At 49.6% G+C, this 25000-nt stretch overlaps 2 protein-coding genes across 3 annotated transcripts in view; one reads left to right on the plus strand and one right to left on the minus strand.

Moving 5' to 3' along the window:
- LOC126571968 (uncharacterized) overlaps positions 1–16106 on the minus strand; it is a 17350-nt gene extending 1244 nt beyond the window's left edge. Inside the window, exons 1-4 of the mRNA XM_050230902.1 lie at positions 16098–16106; positions 4929–5100; positions 4625–4810; positions 1–1340 (exon numbers count right to left, since the gene is read on the minus strand). The exon at positions 1–1340 is cut by the window's left edge and continues 1244 nt beyond it. Of these exons, the coding sequence (XP_050086859.1) occupies positions 1225–1340; positions 4625–4810; positions 4929–5100; positions 16098–16106 (483 nt within the window). The 3' untranslated portion in view covers positions 1–1224. The remainder of the gene's footprint in view (positions 1341–4624; positions 4811–4928; positions 5101–16097) is intronic.
- Positions 16107–18425: 2319 nt separating this feature from the next.
- The window catches only part of LOC126581002 (uncharacterized), an 8860-nt gene continuing 2285 nt past the window's right edge, over positions 18426–25000 (plus strand). Inside the window, exons 1-3 of one of the 2 annotated variants that reach the window (XM_050244389.1) lie at positions 18426–19918; positions 20026–20633; positions 20711–20890. In XM_050244389.1, coding sequence (XP_050100346.1) covers positions 20264–20633; positions 20711–20890 — 550 coding nt within the window. In that variant the 5' untranslated portion in view covers positions 18426–19918; positions 20026–20263. Of the gene's footprint in view, positions 20634–20710; positions 20891–25000 lie in introns of both variants that reach the window. The other variant, XM_050244388.1, reaches the window with a different exon arrangement.

The raw sequence follows: 25000 nt of genomic DNA on the forward strand, positions 1-25000 counted from the left end.
ACAGTTTATTGATTCCTCAAGATACGAGACGATAAGTGATGCTATCGGTTCTACTGCGGTCCCAAAAGCGGAGTAGGCCAACAGGGGGAAGTAACGGAGGAAAGGACAGCACAGGAGCAAAGGTTGGTTCTTTTTCTTAAAGCATTTTTGGTGGTTTCTCTCTCTCTCTCTCTTTCTAAGCTTTCTTTTTGGTTCGTTTGCATTCCGTTCGGTGATCGATCGATCGATCACCTCGTCCAATGGGCCACCTCGAGCCTACGGTCATGGGTTCTATCCCATCTCTCAGGGAATTCTGTTCCAGTAGCATCACATCACGGTTTGGAAGGAAGAAGTAATACCGACGACACGGCCGGCACATGGATGGTGGGAAGGCAGAAAATGCTTAAAGAGCTTTTTCAGGTGTGCAAGAACTAATACTCCTAATGGTTTTTTTTACCCATTTTTTTTACCAGCTAGGATTGAATATTTCTCCTATCTTTCTATCTGATCCGTCGCTCGCTTCCTCTCTCTCTCTCTTTGGATTGATGTCCTGTACGGATTGCCCCCCGCCGATAGTGCTGGACGGGTTTTTTTTTCTATAGCACAAAGATTGATTGTTCCGTTGTTGCTGCTGTTGCTGCACCATTTTCCCCTTTTTCTATAAGGATTGAAAAAGCACCACAGAGTTCTCTACCAGATTCGCAAAACACCGCCCTACCGGCGGACCGTACAACGCCTGGCTGGCTATCAAAATGTTTTCCAAATCGAATTTCAAACTTTAATTCGAGAAACCCGCGGGGAAGAGTGGGAAAAGCAATTTCGACCACCACTCCCAGACACGCCGTGCTTGGGTTGGGTGGTTGGGTTTGCGGGTGGGGTACAATTTTGATTCATTCGCAGCGAGGAGTAAAGGATCACTATCACATACACACATACACATAGGGGAGGGGGGGGGGGGGGGAGGGGTGCTGGTTTGGCTGCTGCACGTTCGAACGATTTCCACTACGCACCGCACGCGGCCATTCTAACGTTATTATCTATTGGTTGAACACGAGCACCACGGATACATTGAGACCGCCTGGAACACCGCACGGAGGGAGGAGGACTCGCACATAAAATCCTGGGGTTGGTGTGTCGGGGGAAGGAGCACAGCCATCATCATCAACAGCATCATCAGCGTCGGTCTCTCGTCCGCAACCTTACGGACCACCAAAGCGAAGCAGCCAGGGCAGGAGTTACGGCCGCTCACACCTCGACCGAACAGAGGGTCTCCTCGAGGATCGTGTCCAGCTCTAGCGACGGGATGCTGTGGCTTATACTTCTCTCAGAACACAAACTGACAGCTCGCGTGGCATTGTAATCTGTTGGAATTTTCACGAAAAGAAAATGCACAACATAGAGAGAGAGAGACAGAGAGACAGAGAAAGAGAGAAAGAGAGGAAGGAAGAGAAAAAGAGAAGCAAAAACGGTGCAAAAGCAAATTAGTAGGTTGGCGCAGTGAGTAGAGAACCGGGGAGCCCTGCTAACGCATAAAGTGCCGGCGTGCTTTTTTTTTTCTTTCGTTGCCTTTTAGTAGCCGACCTGCCTGCCAGCAGCATGTTCTATGTGTTCACTAAGCGAATCCAGTACTTGGATTCCGGTTTGCAAGGATTCTATTTATACACAAGCACGGTTGAATATGCATTGGCTACGGGCTACGTGTCTACTCCACTACGCCGCTTTGGTCTTCTTCTTCGTTTCTACCACGCCGCTGCCATTGTGGTAGGTTGGTTCGGTATTTACAATCCTCGGGGCGCTAATAAACGGAAAGCTCGATTTATGAGGCCCAGCGCGAGCGCGCGCGAACGTAGCAGACATTGGCCGGCCGGGCGCCGCTGGCGACTATGATGTGTAGCCACTGGCAACTGGTACTTGCGGACCACACGCGCCACGCGGAGCAACATTCCGTGACCGTGGAATGTCAAAGTGGAAATGGCAATTGAATTTCTTTTCATTTAATGTAGCATTCTTTTTTTTTTCTTCGTACCATAAAAAGACACACAAGAGAACCATTTCGAAACACTTTCTTTTTAAGGACATTAATTCTTTACGAAATATTCATTCCATCTGCCTAACTACTAAGCGTCTTAGTATTATATCATGTAAATGGAAATTCGCACAACGGCTCCAGTGACGGACATATTTATGATAATCAATTTCTCATTCTTTGTAAAGTCACTACACACTAAATTTCCGGCCCTGGCACGGTCGCAGCAGCAGCAGCTGGGCACTCGATCGCACTCTGTGCTCTCTACTCGGTTAGCTACTTCAGCAAATGTAAGCGAATTTCGGGCGAGAGATTGTGGTGCTGGTGGTACTGCGAAGTGCGAATGAATGCGTTTTATGGTGCCATAATGTTGCGCTAGCATGAGCATGAAGTAGAAGTTTAAATGGTGCACGCGGCCAGGCGGAAAGAGTGAAGTGTGGAAAGTGATAAGAAGAATGCATCCCTTCGGTGTGCTTGTTGGCAGAAAGCGGGAAGCAGCACGGTGCACGGTATGTCCTTTTTCGGTTTGGCTTTTCTCCCTTTTGAAGCCAGCCCAGCTGCACGTGAGCATGCGGCCAACAGTTTCAATCAAACTGGCTGGCAAAGCGAGGGGAGGAGCGAGGAGTGTCGGCTTGGTTTACACTACTTTCTGTGCTTCGGTTACTTCTCCGGTGGTTTGGCGAGTTTGCTTTGTATTAAGCAGCGCAGTGTTTGAGAAAGTTTTGCAGCAGGCGAACGCTACTAATGGCAAGGCAGCTTCAATGCACAATCTACCACCAACACTCCGCTCCGGGTGGTCTCCGGAAAGTGATGGAAGTGAAGTCACAAATTAAATTAAATGAACGAGATAATTTAGTTCGAGCGCACGCCAATCAGCAATTGCCAGGCGGCCAGTGTTCAAAGTGAATGATTAATCGTGTGCTGGGTCTGCCGCCTGGGTGCGTCTTCGAGAAGGGTTAATTTCGAATCCTTAAAGTAAAATTAATCTGCTACAAAAACCAGATGATCCTAAATCAATCCTTGGTTACGGGCCCCCCGGGGGGGTGGGGGGTTCCCACGGTACATCAATATCGAATGGGAGCTGGATAAGTATTCATAGAAAGGGTCAACCACTTCAAGCGCACAGTGGAACGCCGACGGCCTTCGTCCTTCTGGCGAAACGCAAAGTGAATGAAACGACCAGCCGGGGGATCGATAACCGGTCGTGCCAGGGAAAATTCCTTCTCGCATTCTCGCCAATGAAGCATGAACAGCATAAAAAGTGGGCCAAAAAATAAAGGCAAATAATTTCGTAAACGTGAAATGATATGAAACGGAACCGGAAAGGTTGGAAAATCAATCTACCCTTGCGCAGGAGGGGGGAAAGGTAATCCGGTAATTATGCAAAAAGAAAATGCGAACCAACGAACCCTTGGGCCGCCGGGCCATTTCGAGGGCTACTGGTGATGGTGGAAGTGGGGACCAGAAAGTTTTTTCGCGTGTTTTGCGCTGCTACAAATAGCAGTGGTGCGGCCGCGTCAGAACACGCAATGACCGCATTGCCCAACCCAGAAACAGAAACCACAAAAGCCCGCAAACGCTAGTTAATAGTGACGCGACTCTGAAAAAGGGAAAACATTCGAACCACCATTCGGTACCGGGTTGGGTTCACAAGGATTCATCGAGGATTACTTAGTATTCTTCCCCGCCCGCGGCGGCGGCGGCGAAGGGTAAAAAGCGAGAAAACATGGCGAGCGAGTTAATGAGAGTCGCCAGCGGGAAATATCCTTTTCCCCGTTTGCTTCAATTAATCCTCATTTTGTTTTAACTCGACACCTTTCGCTTCGCTTCCTGGCTTGCCCTACCCGTTCTCGTCCCCCGTCTCATCGTCTTATCGCAAGAACGCGCAAACATAAATAACATCCCGGGCCGTGGCTGTGCCAGTGGTGCTTGCGTCTCCAATTACGAGAGACCCAAAACCACAACCTCGACAGCAACGGTGGTGGCGACAGCGTTGATGCTGCTGCTTCTAGGGGGCGATGGAGGCAACCAAGCCACCTCCAAGCACCACAAAGCAACAAACAGCCAGCCGTGGCCGTCCTGTCGGGCAAGGCAAGAGTTGGCCACCAGCCCGGTTACTCGAGACGGTTATCCTTTATTCAAAAGGGATATAATCAACGGGTACGCGAGGTAGAGGCGTCAACAGTTGCTGCCGGACGCGAACCATCAAAGGAAGCCGTGATTGCAGGAGACACTGGAAGGTAACGCTCGCAGAATTGGGCTCTCGGTAGGCCCCCGGGGGAGAGGTTATGACACCCGGGCCTAATGAAGCCTCGACCGCTACCGATGCGCCACCCAACAGGCCTTCTGTCTTCTTCTGTTGCTAAGACAGAAGTCGACGGGAGGTGTCTCTGCCAAGTAGCCGGATACTGGTTGGTTCGGTGTGGATTCGGAAGGTGAAAATGGGACGACAGGGAATAAGGTAATGGGAGAAGAGTGATGACACAGAAAGAGAAAGAGAGAGAAACAGAAGGGGTCCTGGTATCCCCTGGAGAAGGGTAGGTGGTGATGTGGGTTGTGAAGATTACGATTGATGCCACTCAGTTTTTTTGTTTTGCTTATTTCTACGTGTCAACTCACTGAACCTATGTATGGCATTTATTCGCACCAGACTGACTGCGTGATCCTGGAGGTCGATGTTCCGGCGCCGATCGCGGTCCCGTGCCAGCTTGGCCCGCCGCCTCAGGCAGCATATCACCAGCAGCGCCAGGATGGGGAAACCGATAATGCAGGACACGATGGGTATGATGACCGTTTCCGGCGAAACTGGACAGAACGGATGGAAGAGGAGGAGAAGGAAGAAGAAGAAGATCGAGTCAAGGCCATCGGTGCCATGTTGACCGATTCCATTGCGGGGCTCGCTGGCTGGCTGGCTCGGACTTACCGGTCGGATAGATAACTATGGTGGCTCTCTTGGTATTTTCATTTGTAACGAATCCCTTCGAAATGGTGCCGGTGCTGGACAGTGTGCGGAGGTGGTGGTTGGGTGCAGACCGACTCTGGCGGCTGCACTGGCGGTGTTGCGGTGGTGGTGGCGACGTTGATAGTACTAGCGGCTACTGGCGACTGGCGTAGTGGTCGAAGCGAGCGGCTGCCCTGGTGGTGAGACATTTACATTGCACCTGGCTTAGGCTGATGATGAGCTTCCAGGTAAGCGGACCCGTACCGGGAATCCTGAATGTCGAAAAGTTCGTAATTGGATTCCAACCATCAATGGGTTGGAGCACTTTCGGCCCGAGTTTCACGTGGAGAGTTGAACTTCGGAGTCGGAGTCGACGAGTTGTTCAATAGAATTCAACGATTCACGACGGACTCTCTTTCTGTGGCGCGATGCGGGGAACTAGAATGGCGGCATTTCACAATCCGGACTACGCTGTATCACCTTGTCGGAATACTTGCATCGAATCTGAATCCACTGGGCACTGAACACTACAGAGGAGAGAGAAAGAGAGAGTGATAGACACGAATTTAACGGCCGTTTCAACGATAAGTGACAAGCCCTTGTGAAGGAATGTTTGATAGAATTCCACTCGCATGCCGCTGCTACACTTCACACAAGTGTGCCCGCCTGTCTGCCGCATTCCAGGTCACCGAAAACGGAGCGAGTCTCCGACGTTGTGTCTCCCCGATGCGTTCAATAATGCTGGCATAATCGGAAAAACATTTTCTCCGGAAGCGCCTAGCCGAAGCACCGACACTGGGCGACACTCATGGTACGTTTTTCGCGAGGTTAATCCGCTTACGGTCCTTAGCGAAGTATGAATTGAATTTTCCTCTTCCTCTTCACGGACTTCTAATAATGGCGGTGTCGTGGGAGTATGGCACATGGCACCACAATTCCCTCCGGATCAAATGCACACATACATACACACATACACACTAGACACATTAATGACGATGGCTCATGTAGCTGGAACTCTTAATGCCGAAATTATGCGGGAATCAATTAAAAAGATGCCATCGTCCCTTTGCCCCCGGCCTCCACTTCAAACGCGTCCTTTTATCCAAACAAACTCCGACATCCGGTGCTGGCAGTCCGAGCACAGGCTCGGTGTGTGTCTGGACCGACTCCTAGAGCTAGCCTGGCACCTAGAGGGGAGACCACCTAGGGACGGAACGGAAATCACGGTGGTGGTTTGTTTGTTTTCGCCGGGGAGTTTTCCCACGGATGTTCTTTTAATGTTGCACGTCCGTCCGCCACCCTGGGACACTTGGGAACGTAACCTGCACTCGTTCCGCACTGTGCCGAGGTTTCACGTGTCAGCTGCCAGAGCTTACCGTTTCACGATAGACACTAACTTGGCATGGAATTGGCGCGACCACACGCCGAGGACACGACACAGTGCAGGAGAGGGAAACACTGATGACTCCAGTGAACTGAATCCTTGGAATGCTAGGGTGCTACTGACAGCAGAGAGTGAAAGCAGAGACCAGTAGCGTGTATAGCGTGCGGACCTGTGAGATTCGATAACGAAGCGGGCGGTGAGCTTTTGGACTTCGGCCCGTGTTCGTCGCGGGACACGAAGGTTGGGCTCGAGCCGCCATGCGGGCCAGTGTTATTGTGCCGACAGGATAATGCTCCACACAGTGGATCCTGTGGTAGTAACAGATACAGAATTTTGATTATCCGTTAACACGGCTATTTTACTTCTAGAAGGATGATTACATAACATTTTTGGTGTTGGAATTCATTCATTCGTTCCTTAATTTTCATTTTTTCAGCCCTTTCAAGTTGATTTGCTCAAAACTCGCTTGGAAAACTATTGAGGAATTTGAGTGATAAAACAGAAATTTTAAACGACAGTTTCAATTAAAATACAGTTTGCGGTTTGGGCGCATGCGTACTCTCGACACCAAAAAAAGCTTTCATTGACATCGTCAATCGGTTCGCCATTTCCCCTCCATGATCAGCCAGAGTGAGTTTTTTAAACGAATCGTTTAGGCAAAAAGCTGCCACCGAAAACGGCGGAATCTGTGCTTCAAACGGATTCGTAGCTGCTGACAATGACCGAGCGGCGTCTCACCGGGAAGAAGGATCGCTAAAGAAGAAGATGAATTTGGAACGGGAACTGGAACTACCAGCGAATGACCTTTCGTGCTGAGAAAGCATCAGGTGCGAAAGGAAATGCAAAGACTTTTGGGGAAGAAAAGTATCCTTCTCGATACGATTAAGACGGTCATTTAGGATTTGCCGGAGTGACGGTCACGCCATCCGGATGCGGAATGGAAAAACTCCACGCGATACGTTATCAGGTTTCCTCAATGAAGCATCGCGCGTGTGCGTGCGTGCGTGCGTCCGTGTGGGATTAGGAGGAAGAAAACTTATCCAATAAATGTTTTATACTTCTAGCTAAGGTTTCTAGGGCTGCGTTACGATCTCAACGTGAGCGCGGCTCGCAGTAACACGCAGTAATAGTTTCCTCCTGTTTTTTTACTGGGCAGTAAGAGTAACGACGTTTTAAAGCGTCCTCTTTTTTATAGCGTTTGCAATCTGTCCCTAGCTTTAACGCTTCCATTATAAGGAATCGCTAAACAGCAGGAATGTAAGTAACGGCCAAACTTGATGACAAATGTAAACTCTGTGGCTATCGAGGGAACGAGACAGCGAGCCGAGCGAGAGACAGCGAGAGAAAAAAAAACATCGTGAAATAAATTCGTCAGAACCGCCATTAAAAGCAGCCCTTAACCCTTTTCTGCAAACAGTGCTGGTGCGAGAATTGACAGATTACTACCGGTGCGGTCCCGCGAGCGAAGGTTACCTTTTCGGTGCCGGAAACAGCTGCTGGTGTTACGCAGCCGCCACACAGTGACAAACGATGGTCGTGTTTTAAATGGACGATAGTACGATTTTCGGAAATGTCCTGAATTCCTCAAGGATCCAACACAATCCTCCGCACAAATGAATATCCGAAAGAATCGCTTTAACCCATCAATTAACCTAGATCATGGCCCGCGCTCCCCAAATGGTCTCACCACAAGAATCAATTCCAAAGCATCTTCGAACGCCGATGGTTTGCGGTGCCATCGGCGCGGTGTGCCGGTGCGCCAAAAGGGGCAGCCGCGTATAAACGGGCAGTTAATAAATGCCGGCCGACAGGTCGTTTGTGTCATAAAATGGAAAACAAAGTAGGCGCATAAAAGTCGAACAGTAGGCCCATAAAATCCATCCAGCGCACCACGTTCCCGCCGGCAGCGGTGCGGTGGATGATGGTGACGATGTAAATGAGTTTTGGCTCCGCAAGTGGCTGATGATTAACCTTTTTCCGGGCGTCACAGTGTAATTATGGGAAGTAAAGGTGAAGAAATAGTTATTGCTTTGAAGCAGTTTAATTAATTGTGGAATCTCTGGAGGCTACGGTGCTGTCCCGTAAGGGAAAACTCCCCGTTTTTTTTTTTGGGGACGCGATGGAGTTTTGGGTGAGAAAATGGAAAAGCTGAGCAGAATGTGGCATACAGATGTCTGTGAGATGGTGGGAAGCTGCTCAATCTGTTTGTGTCTTTCTTGGAAATATTTTTTTAATAAAAAAAAAATTACACAAAATTCTCGATCCGAGCAAACATATACTTTCACTGACAGCCAGGTCAGCCTGCTTACTCCTAGTGACAGGCTGAGCTCCGGCGAATCTATTTAACTTTGACCTCAGTGGTGATGATGTTTTGGGCTTAAAGCTATCCAAACAGGATGCGCAGGAAATCACGAAAATAAACCTCCGGACCTTCTGCCCCCCCTCCCCCCACGCTCCACTCCCAACACCTCACTCATCACGACACCCAAAAAGCGAAACCATTTTGAGCTGGGTCATATCGTGTCAAGTCAACCCTCCGACTCCAACTGGTCCGAGGCCGATAAGTTCATCTTCTTTTCCTCTTCGTTTGCTGCTGTTCGTTCTGCTTACCGGAAAGCGCCCATCCCGGGGAGCCTTCCGGAGAAAAACTTTCATTGTTTTCCCTGATTTGCCTGCGTGCAGTAACTGTGAGCGATGATTGTCGGCGCGATGTCGGTGGGCAACAGACGCACGCATTTTGGGATCGCTGTCGGACGCCGCTCGGGCTGTCTCGGGAGACAACTGGAGCGTGCCGAGCTTGTCTGCGGTCGAGCAAAGCCCCGCAATTGGGAACGGTAGAAGTTACAAAACGCGCACGCACAAAAGGTCACCACCCGAAATGAGGCCCGGCGAGTGGTTGAGCAAAGTTGAAATGTAGAAAAACATCAGAAGCCGACTTCCAAGCCCAAAAACCCGATTGTTTTCTTCAGTAGAGCAAAGGCAATTGTTTTCTTTTGTGCTTCTCTCTCCTCTCGCCGCCAGAAGCGACATCCTTCTGTACTCATTCCCTTTTTCGAATTAAAGTCGAGCGCATAATGTGCCGCGACGTTACGGCGGATCACCAACAACCGGATCAACATGGCGCCCTGTAAATGTGTCAACCAAACGGAAATGGGATTAAATAAACACCGATCAGCGTAACAAAGTGAGACAATTTGCAAGGGCAGCCAGTCGAATCCGGTGACATCGTTTCACTGTCAAGAACAGACGCGATTCCCAAAGGGGGGGGGCATCAAATCTAATCTTGGGTTTTAGGTTTGATTACGTCGTTTCGTACGAACTCGTGCAATTTATCGATTACCGCTGATGGCTTACAATGTGGCGTGAGGTTGATTGGCCGAAAATGGCTTCGATGAGGTGTCCCATTAGTGTCCAAGTTTGATGCAGATTGTGACGCAAACCATCCCTTTTCCCCTTGTGTAATGATAAATTAGTTTTAATTACTAAGCGATTGCCGCCGTCAAACGATGTGTGTTCCACCGCCTTAACGTGTGTTTGTGGGCGGTTGGACGAGCTCTTTCCGCAAACTGAGTTTACCACTTTGTAACGCTGTAATCCCGGATTTGGCCCCAAGCCAAACCGTATGATGCGGAGCAGAGCGGATGGGCGAAGGGGTCTGCGAGAGCACGATTGCATAATTCATCCAGCATCCTCTACGCCACCAACGTGACCACCATCTGTCGTAAATCAATAATCTACCATGCGGGTTCGGTGCAGTTCGGCCAAAATTCCGGGCCCCTGCGCTCGTCATGTGCCCGATTTTCCGTGTAATGAATATTCATCATCCATCCAGGAGGAGGAAGACCTGATGATGCTGATGCTGGTCCGCTTTTGGTACGTTTATGCAATTTTTGGAAAAACGACCATCACCCCCCCCCCCCCCCCCCCCACAGCCTGTTCTGCTGAACTGTTTTTAACTGCCCGAAAGCGCTGTTCGTGCGGAAAAATGAAGCTGCCTCGAGCTAGAAGCTTAGTACATCGTACGAGCGTCAGTACATTGGTTACACTTGATGACCCTTTTGGGGGTTCCGCCGGACCGACGGGCAGGGCTGATCGTAAAACCATCCAAGGTGCGGTTTGCCTTTGTTGGAAAACATTCTAAAACAAATAACCTGCCCCGAAAGTCACATTCCCCAATATCCTCCGGGTATGGTCGGTTCAAGGTCTAGTCTTCGGCCGTTGGTTTGGATGTCCGGACCGGCTCTCCGGGATCTGTCAGTAGCACATTTAATTGATGCTGGCCGTACACCGGGCCGTACATCGGGATGGCGTTTCGGGCGTAACAAGCGAGTGACACGTTTCTCCCGAAAAATCCGTCTAACGGCCGTCATTCGCACACTAGCGCCGCCAGGCCCTCTATACGACACAATTTGCCGCATTTGCTGCCCATACGATGTCCCGCTGAGTGTTGTCTATTGTTCTGACAGATATCACTTTGCCCTCCATCCGGCAAGGATGGAGGCACGGCCTTCCTGGATCCGCTCCTTCATTCAATTCCAGGTCGCCTACTACAGGAGAAGCCGTCAGAGGAAGAAGGATGTTTTGCAGAGTTTCCACATAAAGGAAAACGAAATATCATCGTTCAGCAGCAACAGCTACAGCAGAAAGCCATAAGCTGCAGGGAGAAACACGACGCTTGTTCATTTCGTAGCTGCTTCTGGAGCGGCTTTGAATGGCGGATGGCTTCACAAAGGGATGTTGTGTGTTCGGTGGAAGAGCACCCCGGTCGGACTCCCGGTCGAGTTTAAGCAATCCCAATCTCGCAGGTCGCATCGGGAAGCTGGATCTTGCAGGTTGGCAACAAACAAGAACCTCTTCTGGCAGGGTGAACCCCTTCACCACTATTTGTGGGGTTTCAGGTGGGGAGGTCGGGAAGGGCGCGGAGGGTTTTACGACCATCGCTCAAGACTATTGTTCAAGCCGTGCTGTCTGCCGGGCCGGTTTTATTAGTACGCCCAAACAGGTGCTGCACCAGGTCCGACCAGCGTCCACTTCGGTCCCTCCGTTCGATTGTGTTGTGTGACCTATATTTTTCATCTGGAACGCCTTATTTTCGTGCTGCGGGAGTACGGAGGGCCAAACGAGACGCACCTTCTGCCACCTACCCTTTCCAAACCATTATCTACGACGAGGAGAACGTGGAGGCAGACAACACAAACAACAACCTGCAACAACCAGTCATGTTGGGCTTTCGGGATAAGTATGGTCAATGGCTGCTAATGGTGGTTGAGGAGTTTTGAGAAATGTTTGAGAGGGGTTTTCGGTAGCATGTGTTCTGCAAAGGCGTTCAAGCCAACGCTTCTATAGGAGTCTGTAGCCGTAACGAACAAAAGGGGTAAAGCGCAGCAGTACGGTACGTTGCGGGAACTTTAGGAAACTTTGCATATTTTATCGACAAAAAGCGGCACCACCATTCGCCCAAAAACCAAACCTGCATCTCGATACTGTTTGCAGAAGGCACCGAAGAGAGCGAGAGGAAGGGCGCGTCGGTTGTCCGGTGGGACAATGTTGATTGGAAAAGTTGTGCTGAATTCCTAATTAATTGGTCCCTCAGTGTGATTGTTTCGCGAGGTTTGATGCTCTTGACGTATGAACTTTTTGGCACCGATGGCGACGTCAGGCGTCATGATGTGAAAACGATGAATACTCGAACGGCACGGTATAGCAACGACATCAAAGCTGCGAGCTTCGAGTGGCCAGATCCACTGAAGTGATCATCTCATCGCTTTGTGTCATGGTGGCTCGACGTCAGGGCAGATAACTCGAGACAGATGAACGACTGACTGCTGCTGCTGCTGCTGCTGAAAGGTAAATAGACGCACAATATGCTTGAGCATCAGCCATCCGAATGGTGATGGTGCCTGTCTCTCCATTCCATCCTCACGCTCTCCCGGGATCACCTTGTTCAGGATATCGAAATCCCGCCTCGTGCCAACTTGATTGCAATAATTTTTGATGATGTGATGATGACGCAAAGATGGCGGAGTGCTTTTCCGTGCCCGGAATGATGGAAGGTTATGAGTTTGCCGTGCGTTTCCGTGTGTGGCCGCGTCCTCGAGCTATCGTGGTAGTCGAATTTGAAAAATCGGCAAAGCGAAACGATGAATAAGTCAATGAGAGTTTTCGAGAACTTCGAGATGCAGGAACGGATGGAGGGAGATTGTTTGGTGGAACATGTTTCATTGGAATGCAATTCGCCTGCCTCATAAGTGGAATGTGACATGCGTCGCGTTTTTATGATGGAAGGAATATATTTGTCCCATCAAATGGAACACTTGGGTTCCACAGCAATCACCGCGAGAAAGAGCTTGTTGAGAATTTTTGAAAAAATTGGATATTGAAAATTCGCTTCGGAAATCGAGCAAATTTTAATTGTGAACTCTATATTTATAGTATGAAACAGTAAATTAAAGAAATTTAATTTTATATATTAGTTAGAATAAATTAAGTAAAAAAAGCATGTTTAATATATTTAGTTAAGATATGTTACCTCTGTAAGCTAACAACACAATAAGTGTTCACCTACTCTACATTGTTAAAAAAGTAAAAATTTATAGACGATGCATATATTATGCTCATATTTCTTCACCCCTTTGCTCTCTTGTAGCAAAACTTGGAATAGCTTTCTTCGTATAAATTTCAATCACTTCAAGTTTTCCCGGGTGCAACAAATGCCGCACAGAAGCCACATCGCGATCGGCATCCGTTTCCATTTTCCAAGTTTGAATAGTTTCAAGCAACTCATCATAAGCTCACCCGCGTCAACAACAATCAAGAGTGGATACGGAGTGCAACAAAGAGAGAGAGTGAAAGAGACAACACCATAACGAAGGAACAAGTTTCGCACAACAACATTCGCTCGCTATTAAAGTTCGAGCAGATTGATTTTCATGGGGAAAACGTGGAGCAAAAAGGAGTGCAACGACACGAACAACGATCATTGTTTCCACCAGCTGGATGCTGTATACTCCCGGGATTCACTCCCAGCCAGTCGGAAGGAACAAGTTGTAAAATGATCCCTCGAAGCAGGAACAGCAGCAGCGACAGAAGTGGGGCAAGCTTTTAACAAGCTGCGTTAAATCGCGAAGGTAGAAGATTTTTCCAGGCGGCGAACTTTAACAATTGTGAACTCAGCCCCCTGCTTTTCTCCCCTTCAGTCTCTCTCTCTCCCAGATCGGGTGCATAGGGTGGTTGCTAGTAAAATTCCATCAAATGAAGCTTCTACAAGTGAAGCATAACGATCTGCCTGCCAGTAGCAGCAGTAGCAGCAACAGTAAGTCCGACCGGAGGAGGGAAGGAATGGTGGAACAACCATAAACTTATTTTCCTTTGCACCCTCGAAGACCTTTTATTTTTCTTATCCTTGTCTCCACTCAGCACCATCCTCCGACGAATCAACGGCCAACATTAAACGAGTTGAAGGATGGTCCCCCACTGGTGCACGATCCGGAGCGTCCAACGACGTATCGCGGCAAAGGTCTCGTTTGTCGGCACAAACGAGATCGAGTAAGTTACTTTATATGCTCGCACCCAACACCCGGGACCCGGCCTTGGCCAACGCTAACATTATTCTAGCAGAAAAATGGTCTACCATTCACCGCGCGTCGAAACCATCAAAGCGAAAAAGGGAAATCGGAGCAAAAAGCCGACGAACGGAACGAAATATTCAAAACTTCAAAACCCATTCCCCCGTCCCCGCTTTTACCGTCAACAAACGCCGCCAATATGCTCGGAATGTCATGGGCTGGAGAAGGGTTGAAGAAACAAACAGAAAAGAAAAAGTAAAAAAAAAACCGCCGATCGAAAGGACCGCAGGGGAAAAGTTTAGGAAAATTCAATTCCATCGCCGTCGCACCCCCGTCGCGATCGGTGCCGAAGTGAGTGCCGGCAATCAGATTTTGCTTTTCGCAAATTGTCCCACCACGCTCTTATCAAACTCCCGAAAGACCATCTCGAGCACCATCGCCATCACCATTTCCCCTTTCCTGGTTAAAGCGAGCCGCCAAAGGGACCCTTTTGCGTCGCTTCATTGACTGTTCGGTTTCCATTTTAGAGTTGCAGACAGAGAGACAGCAAGAGAGAAGAGCGGTGGGAGTGCGAGAGCGCAGAGAAGTCAAAGGAGCAGCATCCAAACCCAAAACTCCCAGTTCTCGATCACACACTTTCAGTTCCGGGAAGATGTCAGAGATTCTGTGGAAACTTTCCAAGAGTCGTCGCCGAATGCACAAGGGCACAGAAGGATTTGCTTTCCGCAATTCATGGAATTATGATACTCGAGATATTTCGGTACCAGCAACGGAAAGACGAGGAATGGAAAATAAGGCTTCCAGTACTCCCGGACCCAAGTGTCTTCAAGATCACGGAATCGGAAATGGATTACATTTTTATTTCGTCGTTACCTTTATCGTTGGCCCTTGAAGATGGTGTTGTAAGAGTCTGGTTACTTCCTAAAACGGTATAAAAATAAAACTTTGATAAATAGATTTTTTAAAATTTAAGTTAGTAAGTCACTAAGTAGTTACTTAAAGGATGTAATAATTAGATAAGAGTTAGATTTTTGTATAACTCGTTAATTAGACTATTAGAATTATTTTTCTAGTAATTTAAAGAGCTATTCTGAATATTCAACAATATATCGTCAAAAAGAACTCTTACGTGATAAAATTGGTAACGTACTGTAGTGGGTCGTAAGACGTGTGCGTCTTCTGCCTTGCTCCTGGCCGATAACTTCCTCCCGTTCCCGTCATTGGCATCATCAAGCAAGCCGGATAATCGTCCTCAACCGTCCACCGCGCCCGAGGATGCCATCGTCACTCGAGTGTCCGTTTCACGCTCGATTGACAGCATATTCCATCCTGACTGCCCTGCCCACCATCAACACCCACCATATTCCTCCAACCTACCCCCCCCCCCTCCCCCCAAATGTGTCACACGATTTCGTCACGGACCTTTAGCCACGGTCGGTCGCTATCGCTCCAGCCAGTTTGCCGTCGTCGCAGTAGTCGTCCACCATCGTTGTCGCGGAATTGTTTCCTTCTCCGTGTATTTTTTTTTGTTTTGCCTCAATAGATTACCATTCCCCCATCGAGGTAGGTGAGCGAGTGAGCTGCAGGAGCAACAGAAAAATCGAGGTAGAGGCCCTCGTGAGGCAAGTAAACAAGGCGTTGTGGGAAAGTAGTTGGCTAATGGACAACCGGTGGCCTTACACCGGGGTGGAGCATTGGACGGGAAGGATTGGAAGCAAGCGATGCCATGGTTGGTGAATGGTTGATAAATAAGACGAGATAAAACGTGACAGCAGACGCAGTCGTTGGGCACAGAGCGAGTGAAGCGAACGTTCTTCGGTGGGATAGGAACGTCGAGTGACGATCTCAGGACCTCAACAGTTGCGTTTTTGTTTTTTCTGTTCCACATTTTCCATTCTCTCTCGCGTGCACACCGGCATCGTTTGAGTGTCCTGCTGGTTGGTCAAGTTCACTCAAGTGTTCAAAAAACGGATGCGAACAGCGACGTCTGAACGTCTCCAAGGTTCACGCGATTCGTGCGCCAACAGCAACAATAACAACGCGAGTGACGCGAGCGAGTGGTCCGTGCCCGTGCCCTCTGCGATTCCGAATGCGATTTTCCGAATATAGCATTCGGAAAAACGTCTCTCTTTTCCTTTCTCGCTCTCTCTTCCTCTCTCTCTCTCTTTTTTCCCTCTCTCTCGTTGGTCATCTCTTTCACACCTTTGTCATTGCGTCAGAGCGTTTGGCGGGTTTATTGTTGTGGTGTGTGAAATGTATTTTTCTTCCATGTTTTTTTTTGGTATTTGGGTTTCATTTCCTATTTCTCCCTATTTTTCATTCGTTTCTCAAGTCTCTCGTACCGACTTCTATCAAGTTCTTCCTGTTTTTCGAATTCTTTCTTGAGTGAAATGTGTTGCTTACTGCTCTACCACCGTCTCGAATGACGTTGCTATGGTGATGCTAGGAATGATTATACCATTTTCCCTCTGTATTCTGCTCATCTGTCTGTCAAAAGGGAAAACTCATTCACATGAGACGAGTGATGTCGCGTACGCGTTTCATTACCTATCCGCCATTTCCATCATGAGGATGTCATTTCAGACATACAAGGCGACTGAGTTTTCTGACGAATTTCCAATGTCTGGAAAATGCCTGCGGCTGTACAGGCACCAGCGCCATGTCGCTTGTAATTTCCATTCTGCAATTTCGCATTCCCTCACTGCCTCACCTCGCCATTGCCCCGTGGTGTGGTGTGTGGTTAGCGAAAACTTTTTCTTTGTTTCTCGGCCCCATATCCTCGCTGTCGTCCTGTTCCTCTCTGGCCGAATTGTGACTAGCCCAATTAAACATTTGCTTTGCCTGCTCGCTTTGCTTTTGCTACTCTTTTCTTTTCCCTTTGTTTATAGAACTCGGGGGAAAGTGGAACACGTTTTTCGAGCTAGAGTGCGCACCCTCTCTCTCTCTCTCTCTCTCTCTCGCGGCGCCTTCTCGGGTTAAACTGGTGGAAAATCGAAAATGGAAGGCGAAAAACCATTAAAACCACTCGCTCGTTCCTCGTCCTTGTCAATCCCTGCCTTCACCGTACTGCGCTGCCGTACTGTTCTAGCCACGAAACAAAAGCACACGTTTCATGAGCCGGCCTGCGAGATGGGCTTGGCTTAGTGTCGAAACAAACAAAAAGACCCGACCCGACAACAGACGACACCCGACCACAATCATCATCGGGGCCAGGCCAAAGATGAATGCCAAAGTGGCGCGGTAACTGTAATAGCGCGGTTTGTATGCTTAAAAGGGGGGTGGTGTGGGTGGGAACGGAGTGAAGAGCGAGTGTCTCTGGTAAGCTGGAATCATATTTACACCTAGCAGGGAGCCTGGCAGCATCGCATCATCCCGCTTGCTAGCACGTACAACCGACAGCGACCGAACGATGAGACGGAAATGGTGTTCTAGCCAATTTCTCTCGTTCGAACCGATGTGTGTAATGATGATACTCCCGGCTCCCGGGGAAGGCTAGTGTCGGGTCGCGATTCTCACGTGAGAATCGAATCTGGGTCCGGGAGTACAGTGGAGGGGAGTGGACTGATGTTGTTGTTGTTGTTGATGATGATGGTGGTAGAAGGCAAGCCAGAAGATGGATTACACAGTGGCACAGCGTTACAGTACGATGCAAATTGCGTCATTTAACGAGTATTTTAATTTGTTCTCAAGCATCATTTACATACAGTTTTGTATTATTTTAACGAGAGCCCACATTTCATCTCTAATTTACGGGAATTTTGTATAAATGTTACGCGAGTTTGTTGAAACCATAGTTGGGCGCCTCCATCATGGTGAACTGATTAACAGTTCTTTCCCTAGTAGACCATGCCTTTCCTACGATTAACGGCAACTGTCAGTGTTGCCAAACTATTTGTCATCGTAGTCTACTACTAAGGGGAATAATCGACAAAAATATTATAAAACAATACAGAGACCAACAATGCAACATTGTTTAAAACAAAAAACGGAACACGAAATGAGTAGCGCACTGTGGATGCTGTGTGCGACTGTGTGGTACACTATACGCCGCTCTTAAAGGGAGTGGTTTGTTGGTTGGTTGAGTTGAGATCTGCCGAGCAGGAATTTCCGCGCTGCCGCTGCCGGAAAACAGGAAGGAATGGAAGGCGACGCGGTCCCACGGTAGTCATCGGGATGATGATGACGTCAGGAGACAGGAGTGCGCGCGCTCTCCGCACCACACGTTTGGCGGGAAACACCGGATTCCGCCTTTTTGCAACAAACGAACGTGTAGCACCGAAATGTAGCAATACGAGTTGTGCTCTCTCTCTCTATCATTCTCTCTCTTAACAGTTTCACTCCCCCCATTCACCCCCAAAACCCACCTCCAATGGGGTGTACGGTCAGCCCGAACACACTAGGAGTGTGGGAGATCTGCTGCTCGCCTTACTAACTGCCGGGTGGCCGTCCAGTCGTCCAGTCTACTGTGTGTGCCAGGCGGGTTGGGTAAGTTGTTGGCGTTAGTGGCCGGTTAGTAGTCGTCGGACTGTTGCCAGCGCTGGAGCCGTGTCGCGTGCGCCTCTCTGTGTGTGCTCTTCTCGTGCCCGCCGAACCACGCTCTCCTTCTCTTTCCTTTCTCTCTCGCTCTCTCTTCCTCTCTTCCTCTATTTTTCTCTCTGTCTCTCTCTCTCTCTCTCTCTCTGTCTCTGTCTCTCTCGGTATCCTTGGCTCCTTTGGCTGGCATCACCGCGTGTCCGTCGCCGAAAATACGCTCGCGATCGTGGTCGCGTTTCGCATTCTGGCTTTACGCGCGCCATACCGCGACCACCGCGCGCTTCTTGGTGGAATCGATTTTCGTTGCGCCAACGGGGTCCGTGGGGCGTACAGCATCAGTGCGACGACGACGACGACGACAGTCGCCGACCAACCGACGACAAACGGGTTGTGTGTTGGGTTTTCGGGGCCCTCCAGAAAGGACCACAGGAAGAGAAACAAAAGAAACGCGTGCTGGCGAAACGCCCACCGAACGGAAGGACAGACCAACGCGCGGACACGAACGTGCACTTCCTCCTTGCAGCGCAGTGAAGTGGTGCCGCCAGTCTCGTGGTAGTTACAGTTTCGAGTTGAGTTCCACTCGTTACAGTTGCTCCGGCTCCGGCTCCGGCACGGCCTCGTTCTCACTCGCTCACTCTGGCACGACGAACTTTTGACTCGATTTAACGCCGGCTCGATTGTGGTTCTGTGTACGTGTGCGTTGTGTTGGTAGGCGGACAGTAGCCAAGGCGAGGCAGCATCAGGACCCACCTGATGGCACAGTCAGACACTTGGCTCGGTTGTGTATCGGTCGTCGGTTGGTCGGTGTAGTGCTCCGTGATATAACCTCCCCCCCTGCCTGGAGGACATCGCCACAACGCAGTGTATTGTGTATTTGTGGTCCGGTGCACACACATGTGAAGCCCCACTTACTCTGCAAGTGTACATTAGTATCAGCAACAAGCACGAGAACAGCACGAGGATAAGCGCTACACCCAGTGTGACGGTGGCAATATTCTAAAAACACCCCGATCCCAATGGGGGCTCCACTTTACCACCGCGCTAACAACACGCACACCGATGTCACGACAATTGCGGTCTAGTTGCGGTGGACCATCTCTCGTTGAAGAGGTTGGCCATTGAGTTGAACCATTAAAGCAAGTGTTTTGTGGCTGGTGAACTACGGTTTGTGGTTCAGAACGCGCAACAAAACACATTTCTAAGGACATTTCCACGCGATGCTGGGTAAGGACTACCAAATCAAGAGAGCAGTCACCAAGTCGAACATTGTCAGGTGAGGTCGGTGCTCAGATAGCAGATCAGATCAGATCATGGTACGGTAATTCCACGCCGGCTGGTAATCCTCCTCCACCGATTGACTTTCCGCTGAGTCGAGCAGCATTATTCGGTAGCCAGAAAGACCAGAAATACGTTCATGTAATCCAACCACGGTACCGGGGCGGCACCGAGCGTGGGTAAATCGCATAACACTCAACCCACGTGGAACGGACGTGCGTTTCCCATTTCCATGCGAAGCTGTCAAGCGCAGGCACCACGGAGGTTGACTTTTGCACTTTTCTTTCCCGTCGCACGGGGGTTGTGCTGTGATGAAGTACAGCCCGCTAACCTTCAACAGCGTATGCTAATCCCCCCGAGCCGAGCCGTGACCATCCTGACCTGCCCTGACCGGGTGTGTCCACCGGGCGTTTGTGGCGGCGACAATAAATCGCAAACGCAGACGGCACCGCAGTGAGGTCAAAGGCACAGTGACAGCACGCTGCCAACAGATTGCTGGTACCGGTGTGTCCATTTCCTTCTTTGGCTTTGGATCGCTCTTTTTTGGGGCGAAAGGGAGAATGTTGCTGAGACTTGAAGGCATCACCAGTGTGACCACCACCGAACGTGCCGGAAGGACAACGACGGTCGCGGTGGACCGGCGGACAGCCGACGGTAGCACGTCCGAGGTGAAACCAATTCCGTCGAGATTAGGAACGCGTAATGAAGAGATCAATCGGAACGCTGTGACCAGTGTTGCCGGTCAATCGAACAGTACCGGAGGAATGTCGTCAGCTCTGGGCAGCATGCAGGTAACGGTTACCATGTTACCGAGTACTACCATCACCACGACCGCCACTACGACCACGAGTACCGCGAGCACCATCGCTAGCAGTCGATCGACCACCGAACAACCGGCCAGAAAGGTAGACATTCTGATCTACCCAACAGGTGAGTGGAGACTCGCATTCCTTCGCGAAGCAGTTTGCCTTAATCCTTAATACCCTTACTCCTGGCGACCCTGGCAGTTTCACCGGAAACGATCGTCGTGCCAATACTGTCCTGCATCATCGGTTTCCCCATCTTTGCCCTGCTCGTCATCTGCTGTCTGCGCCGGCGAGCGAAAATCGCTCGCGAACGTGACCGTCGGCGGAACTTCGACCTGAAAGCAAACACCATTACGCTGGTCCGCTTTAACTCGCACCACAGTAAGTATCAGACGGCCAGCCCCGGTGTATCGGTTGACCTCGGATGAAGAGAAGGAGAAGAGGGAACATTGCCGGAGTGAATTACGATGTACTCTGTCCCCATCCCTCGGGGGGGTGACTCGATGTCGCTGCGCTTACCATTTTGCAGACGATCGGAAAAGGGCGAACGGAAAATGGTCTTGATTTTCTTGTCATTCAGGAAATGGCGGGGGTAACCAACACCATAAACCGGAGGTGAATTCTTGGCACATAGTTCTGCCCTCTTTCTGCGCTTCGAGCGCAAACTTCACGACTGCAACTCGCCTCGAATGCCAACCAGAACACACAGTTTCAAAATGCGACTTCTTGCTTAGGAGCAGCAGCAGCAGCAGTGGCAGCCACATTCTTGTCGAACTCAAAGTTGCCGAAATGTAGACCCTAACCTGCAACGAGTTGAGATTGCCACCGAGGGCACCGAGATAGTGCTAGGTCGATAACTTGCGCCGGGATCTCGTGCCGTCGTGCGTGGATAAGGAAATTTTCAACTATGCAGCACATCGTCGACGTCAACCCCCTGGACCACGAGCGCATCTTGGAATGGAAATAATTAATTAAATTTTCCTCCCGAAAGTTTCCATTCGAGTTCTAAAGTTTTGGTGGCGTCCAACGCTGCCATCCCAAAACACTCGTCAGTGTGGATCAATAGTTTGAGCTGCCTTGAGGCTGGATTGGCCAGCGATTGAAGTGGCGCTCTGCCAACCTTCGTCCTTGGCCGTAGAGAGGAGGATTTTGGGTACCGAAAACTCAATAAAAGGGGTCCTCCTGGAAGGCCTGTCAATTAGAAGCCCCATTGTCACCAGCCCAGTCCGGGACTCAAATGTTGACCATTTTGTGCGGTGCGGTGCGATGCGATAAGATAGTAGTAGCTCATTTGATGAGCTTGTCCGTACCCGAAACCATCCAGCCCAGTGGGCAGCCTCGGACTCAGCTTAACCACAACAAAGACACGGTCCAGCGCCTCCAGTATGGCGTGTCATGGTGCGAGTTTCTTCAGAGCAGTGGAACCGGAAAGGGCTCAGCTCAGCCACTGAGGGAGGGATGCCATCGTATGAATCACACTTAATAGTGGATAACTCATCCTCATCATCTATTTCCGGTGGTTGGTCCGGGAATCCATTGTGCAGGGATTGAGGATATCGAGATTTATTATCGGGGAAAGCCTTGGAGGAGTCTCCATTCCACTCTCGGATTACCTAGAAAATACCAGTGGCCCGGTGAAGCACGGCCTACGGCTAACGAAGCCGCTTTGCCATAAATCCTCGTGGCACGCAGCGCGAAGCCAATGGTGCGGGACAAATGATGATACGGGGCCGGCTGTTGGCCTTGCCAGGCGGACCAGCCGAGCCGACCGAACCGGAATACATCCTCCCCCCTAATGAAGCCATTTGCGAAATGAGTTGTGGCGATCGGAGAACGGAGGAGCAAACACAATGTTTTCACCTATAAATAGACTCAAAATGGCGGACAGGCGTGGGACGATGTTGCTGCTTTAATTGAAATATTGTAACCCACACCCACAGCCAGCATCGGAAATCGATTTTCCCGTTTGGCACCATCCACCTCGAGTTGGCCTCGAGTTGCTATCGGAAAGGGCCGGGAGCGGGATCATTATTTAAGACCACACTCGGCCTGACAGCGAAAGCTAATTCCCTTGGAATCCTAGACATGCATCTCCACAAAGCCCTCACCGGGAAAACGCGGCTACTAGATCAAATTGCTTCAAAACAGCGTAATGTCAAACAGCGATGGCGTTGCTAGCGAAGCATCGCTAATCCCCTCGCAAGCATGAAACATGCGGCCAGTAGCAGCAGCAGTATCGGTGTGCAAAGAAAAACCTCCTCCAAACATTGTACACGATGGGCACGTACTGGCCAAACGGAAGATGGTTCCTGATCCTTTTGCCGTACACTGACGCGAATGCCATCACACCATAACAGCAGATGTGCATTAGCGGATTAAAGTAATTCGATTGCCTTCGAACTCCTACGTTGAGCTCAAGTTCAAGGGAAGCAGTGCTGCATAAGCTCCTTTTTCTTGATGTGGTGGTGGGGTGAAGTTGAGCTGGCGAATCGTTGGTTCATTATTGTGAGTTATAGAGCGGGCATTAAAAGTCAGTTGACCGAGAAGGGTAATGTCCTGGCCGCTGGCACTCAATGAGGCGAAAGAACATCAATTTGACTTCTTCGAGCTTTATAACAAAGAGTAGAAAAAAAGAGTACAATTGGTGAACTGACGTTGTTATTGAATTGTCGAATTTGACTCCAAAAACGGATCTCCCCTCAGTCCAGTGTACGAACGTGTCAATACCGAGCCCAGCGAGAATGATTTCGTCCTGTCGAGGACACCGGTTTTCAGGAAAATTACCCCAAAAACGCTACTCTCCGCGCTTCTTCGGCAAACAACATCTCCTAGCTCCCTTTTCGACGACGATGATGAATGCCTAAATAAATAAATAAATGAGTGCATAAATAAATAAATTCACGCCTCACACCCTCGTACCATGACGCCGTTTGATGTGGCAAGGCGACCGCGTCGCACATCCACAGATAGCGTCCGAGATAGCAGCAAGTCACGCGGGTCTCACACCCGCGGTGCGATGGCTGAGAGAGGAAGAGGCCTGGATCTGGGGGGGTAACGAAGTGGCAATTACTCCCCATTAGTTCGTGGCGAGCAGCATGGAAGCACTGGACACGAGCAGCTGTGGCAGTCAAATAGCTAACGCTACGGAGTCCTGCTGGCTGGACGTCTGAGAATTATGATTTCTTTTTTTTTCTTCGCATTTTCGTGCAAATCGCCACCCCTCGTGATCGTGGCGTGGCCATGGTACATCCGATTAGCTTCATGAAGACATTGAAGACGCAAAAAATGGCATCGGCCGGGACTGGGCCGCGGTGTCTGTGGTGCCTTCCGGGCTGTAATGGAGTCGTGATGCGTTTTCGCGGTCAAGGCGATCGCTCGTACCGTACACTTATCCGTGTCACGGCGATGCTTTCGTGGGATTTTTGGACCAAGGATTAGCCTCTGGCCTCTTAGGCAGCAGTATGTAAGTAATCATCGAACTGTTATGGGGCTTCCGTTCCCAATAATGTTCTGGAGAGTATAAACGGAATGCGAGGGATGGTTGGTGGAGGAAGAAAAGCGAGAATCGTGTGCGACGGTGAAGCATTAATAATCTTGTTGGGTCGCTGAGCTTTCAACAAATCACCTCGTCAAATGTGGCCCATCATTTATCAGAGCGAGCAAGAGAGCGAGCGGGCGAGAAACTTCATCTTGGCCGCGCAAAGTTGGACCGAAACTGGCCAGGGCGCCTGTAGAAGGGGATGGTTGCCAGTTTTCACAGGGTGGTGATTTGATTTTGTTGTTGATTTTGCTTTCCATCGGATTTTTTGCGGAGGGGATGCGGAGGGGATCTTTTTTTGGCTTTGGCTTCCGTCTTTCATCCAACGTAATCATTTATGCAAAAATGTACCGTCGAAGATTTTCGAGGTCTCTTACAGACCGCGCGGTATGAAGCCACCCGCTACCCGTCCCCAGGGATAGATGGATGATCATAATTTGCGTTAGAATTTGATTTGTTAATGTAGCGGTTCCGCAGAAGAATGATATGCGGTGAAACATGGCGCCGTCATCTGGCTGATGGTTCGCTGGAAGCCAGCTTGGCGTGACTTTGGTGGAACTTTGTATTTTGCATACGGTTAGGTTGAAGTTTTCAACATATTTTTTTTTATCTTATCTACACCATTCAGTGTCTTGTTAGCGAGCACTTTTGCTGAACTTTGAACTCAGTGGTAAGCAAAATTAATTGCATTTCAAAATGAGTTCCAGCGAAATCATTCTCTCGGATCTTTTGGCCTACGAAAAGCTAAATGGATCGCCTTTCTCTCGTAGTCCCCTAAAACCTCATTACAGAACCAACAGGAAACAAACCGAAAGTTCTTTGATCCAGTGCGCGCTATATAATACTGGGACTAAGATGAAATAGGAACAGGCCCAAAACGGTGGCTGTTGTTAATACATCTTCCTTTTGCCAAGCCAAGCACCGCGACAACCGCCGTCGCCATATCTTAATAG

Source organism: Anopheles aquasalis, chromosome 2, assembly GCF_943734665.1.
Source record: "Anopheles aquasalis chromosome 2, idAnoAquaMG_Q_19, whole genome shotgun sequence".
Classification (NCBI taxonomy): Eukaryota; Metazoa; Arthropoda; class Insecta; order Diptera; family Culicidae; genus Anopheles; species Anopheles aquasalis.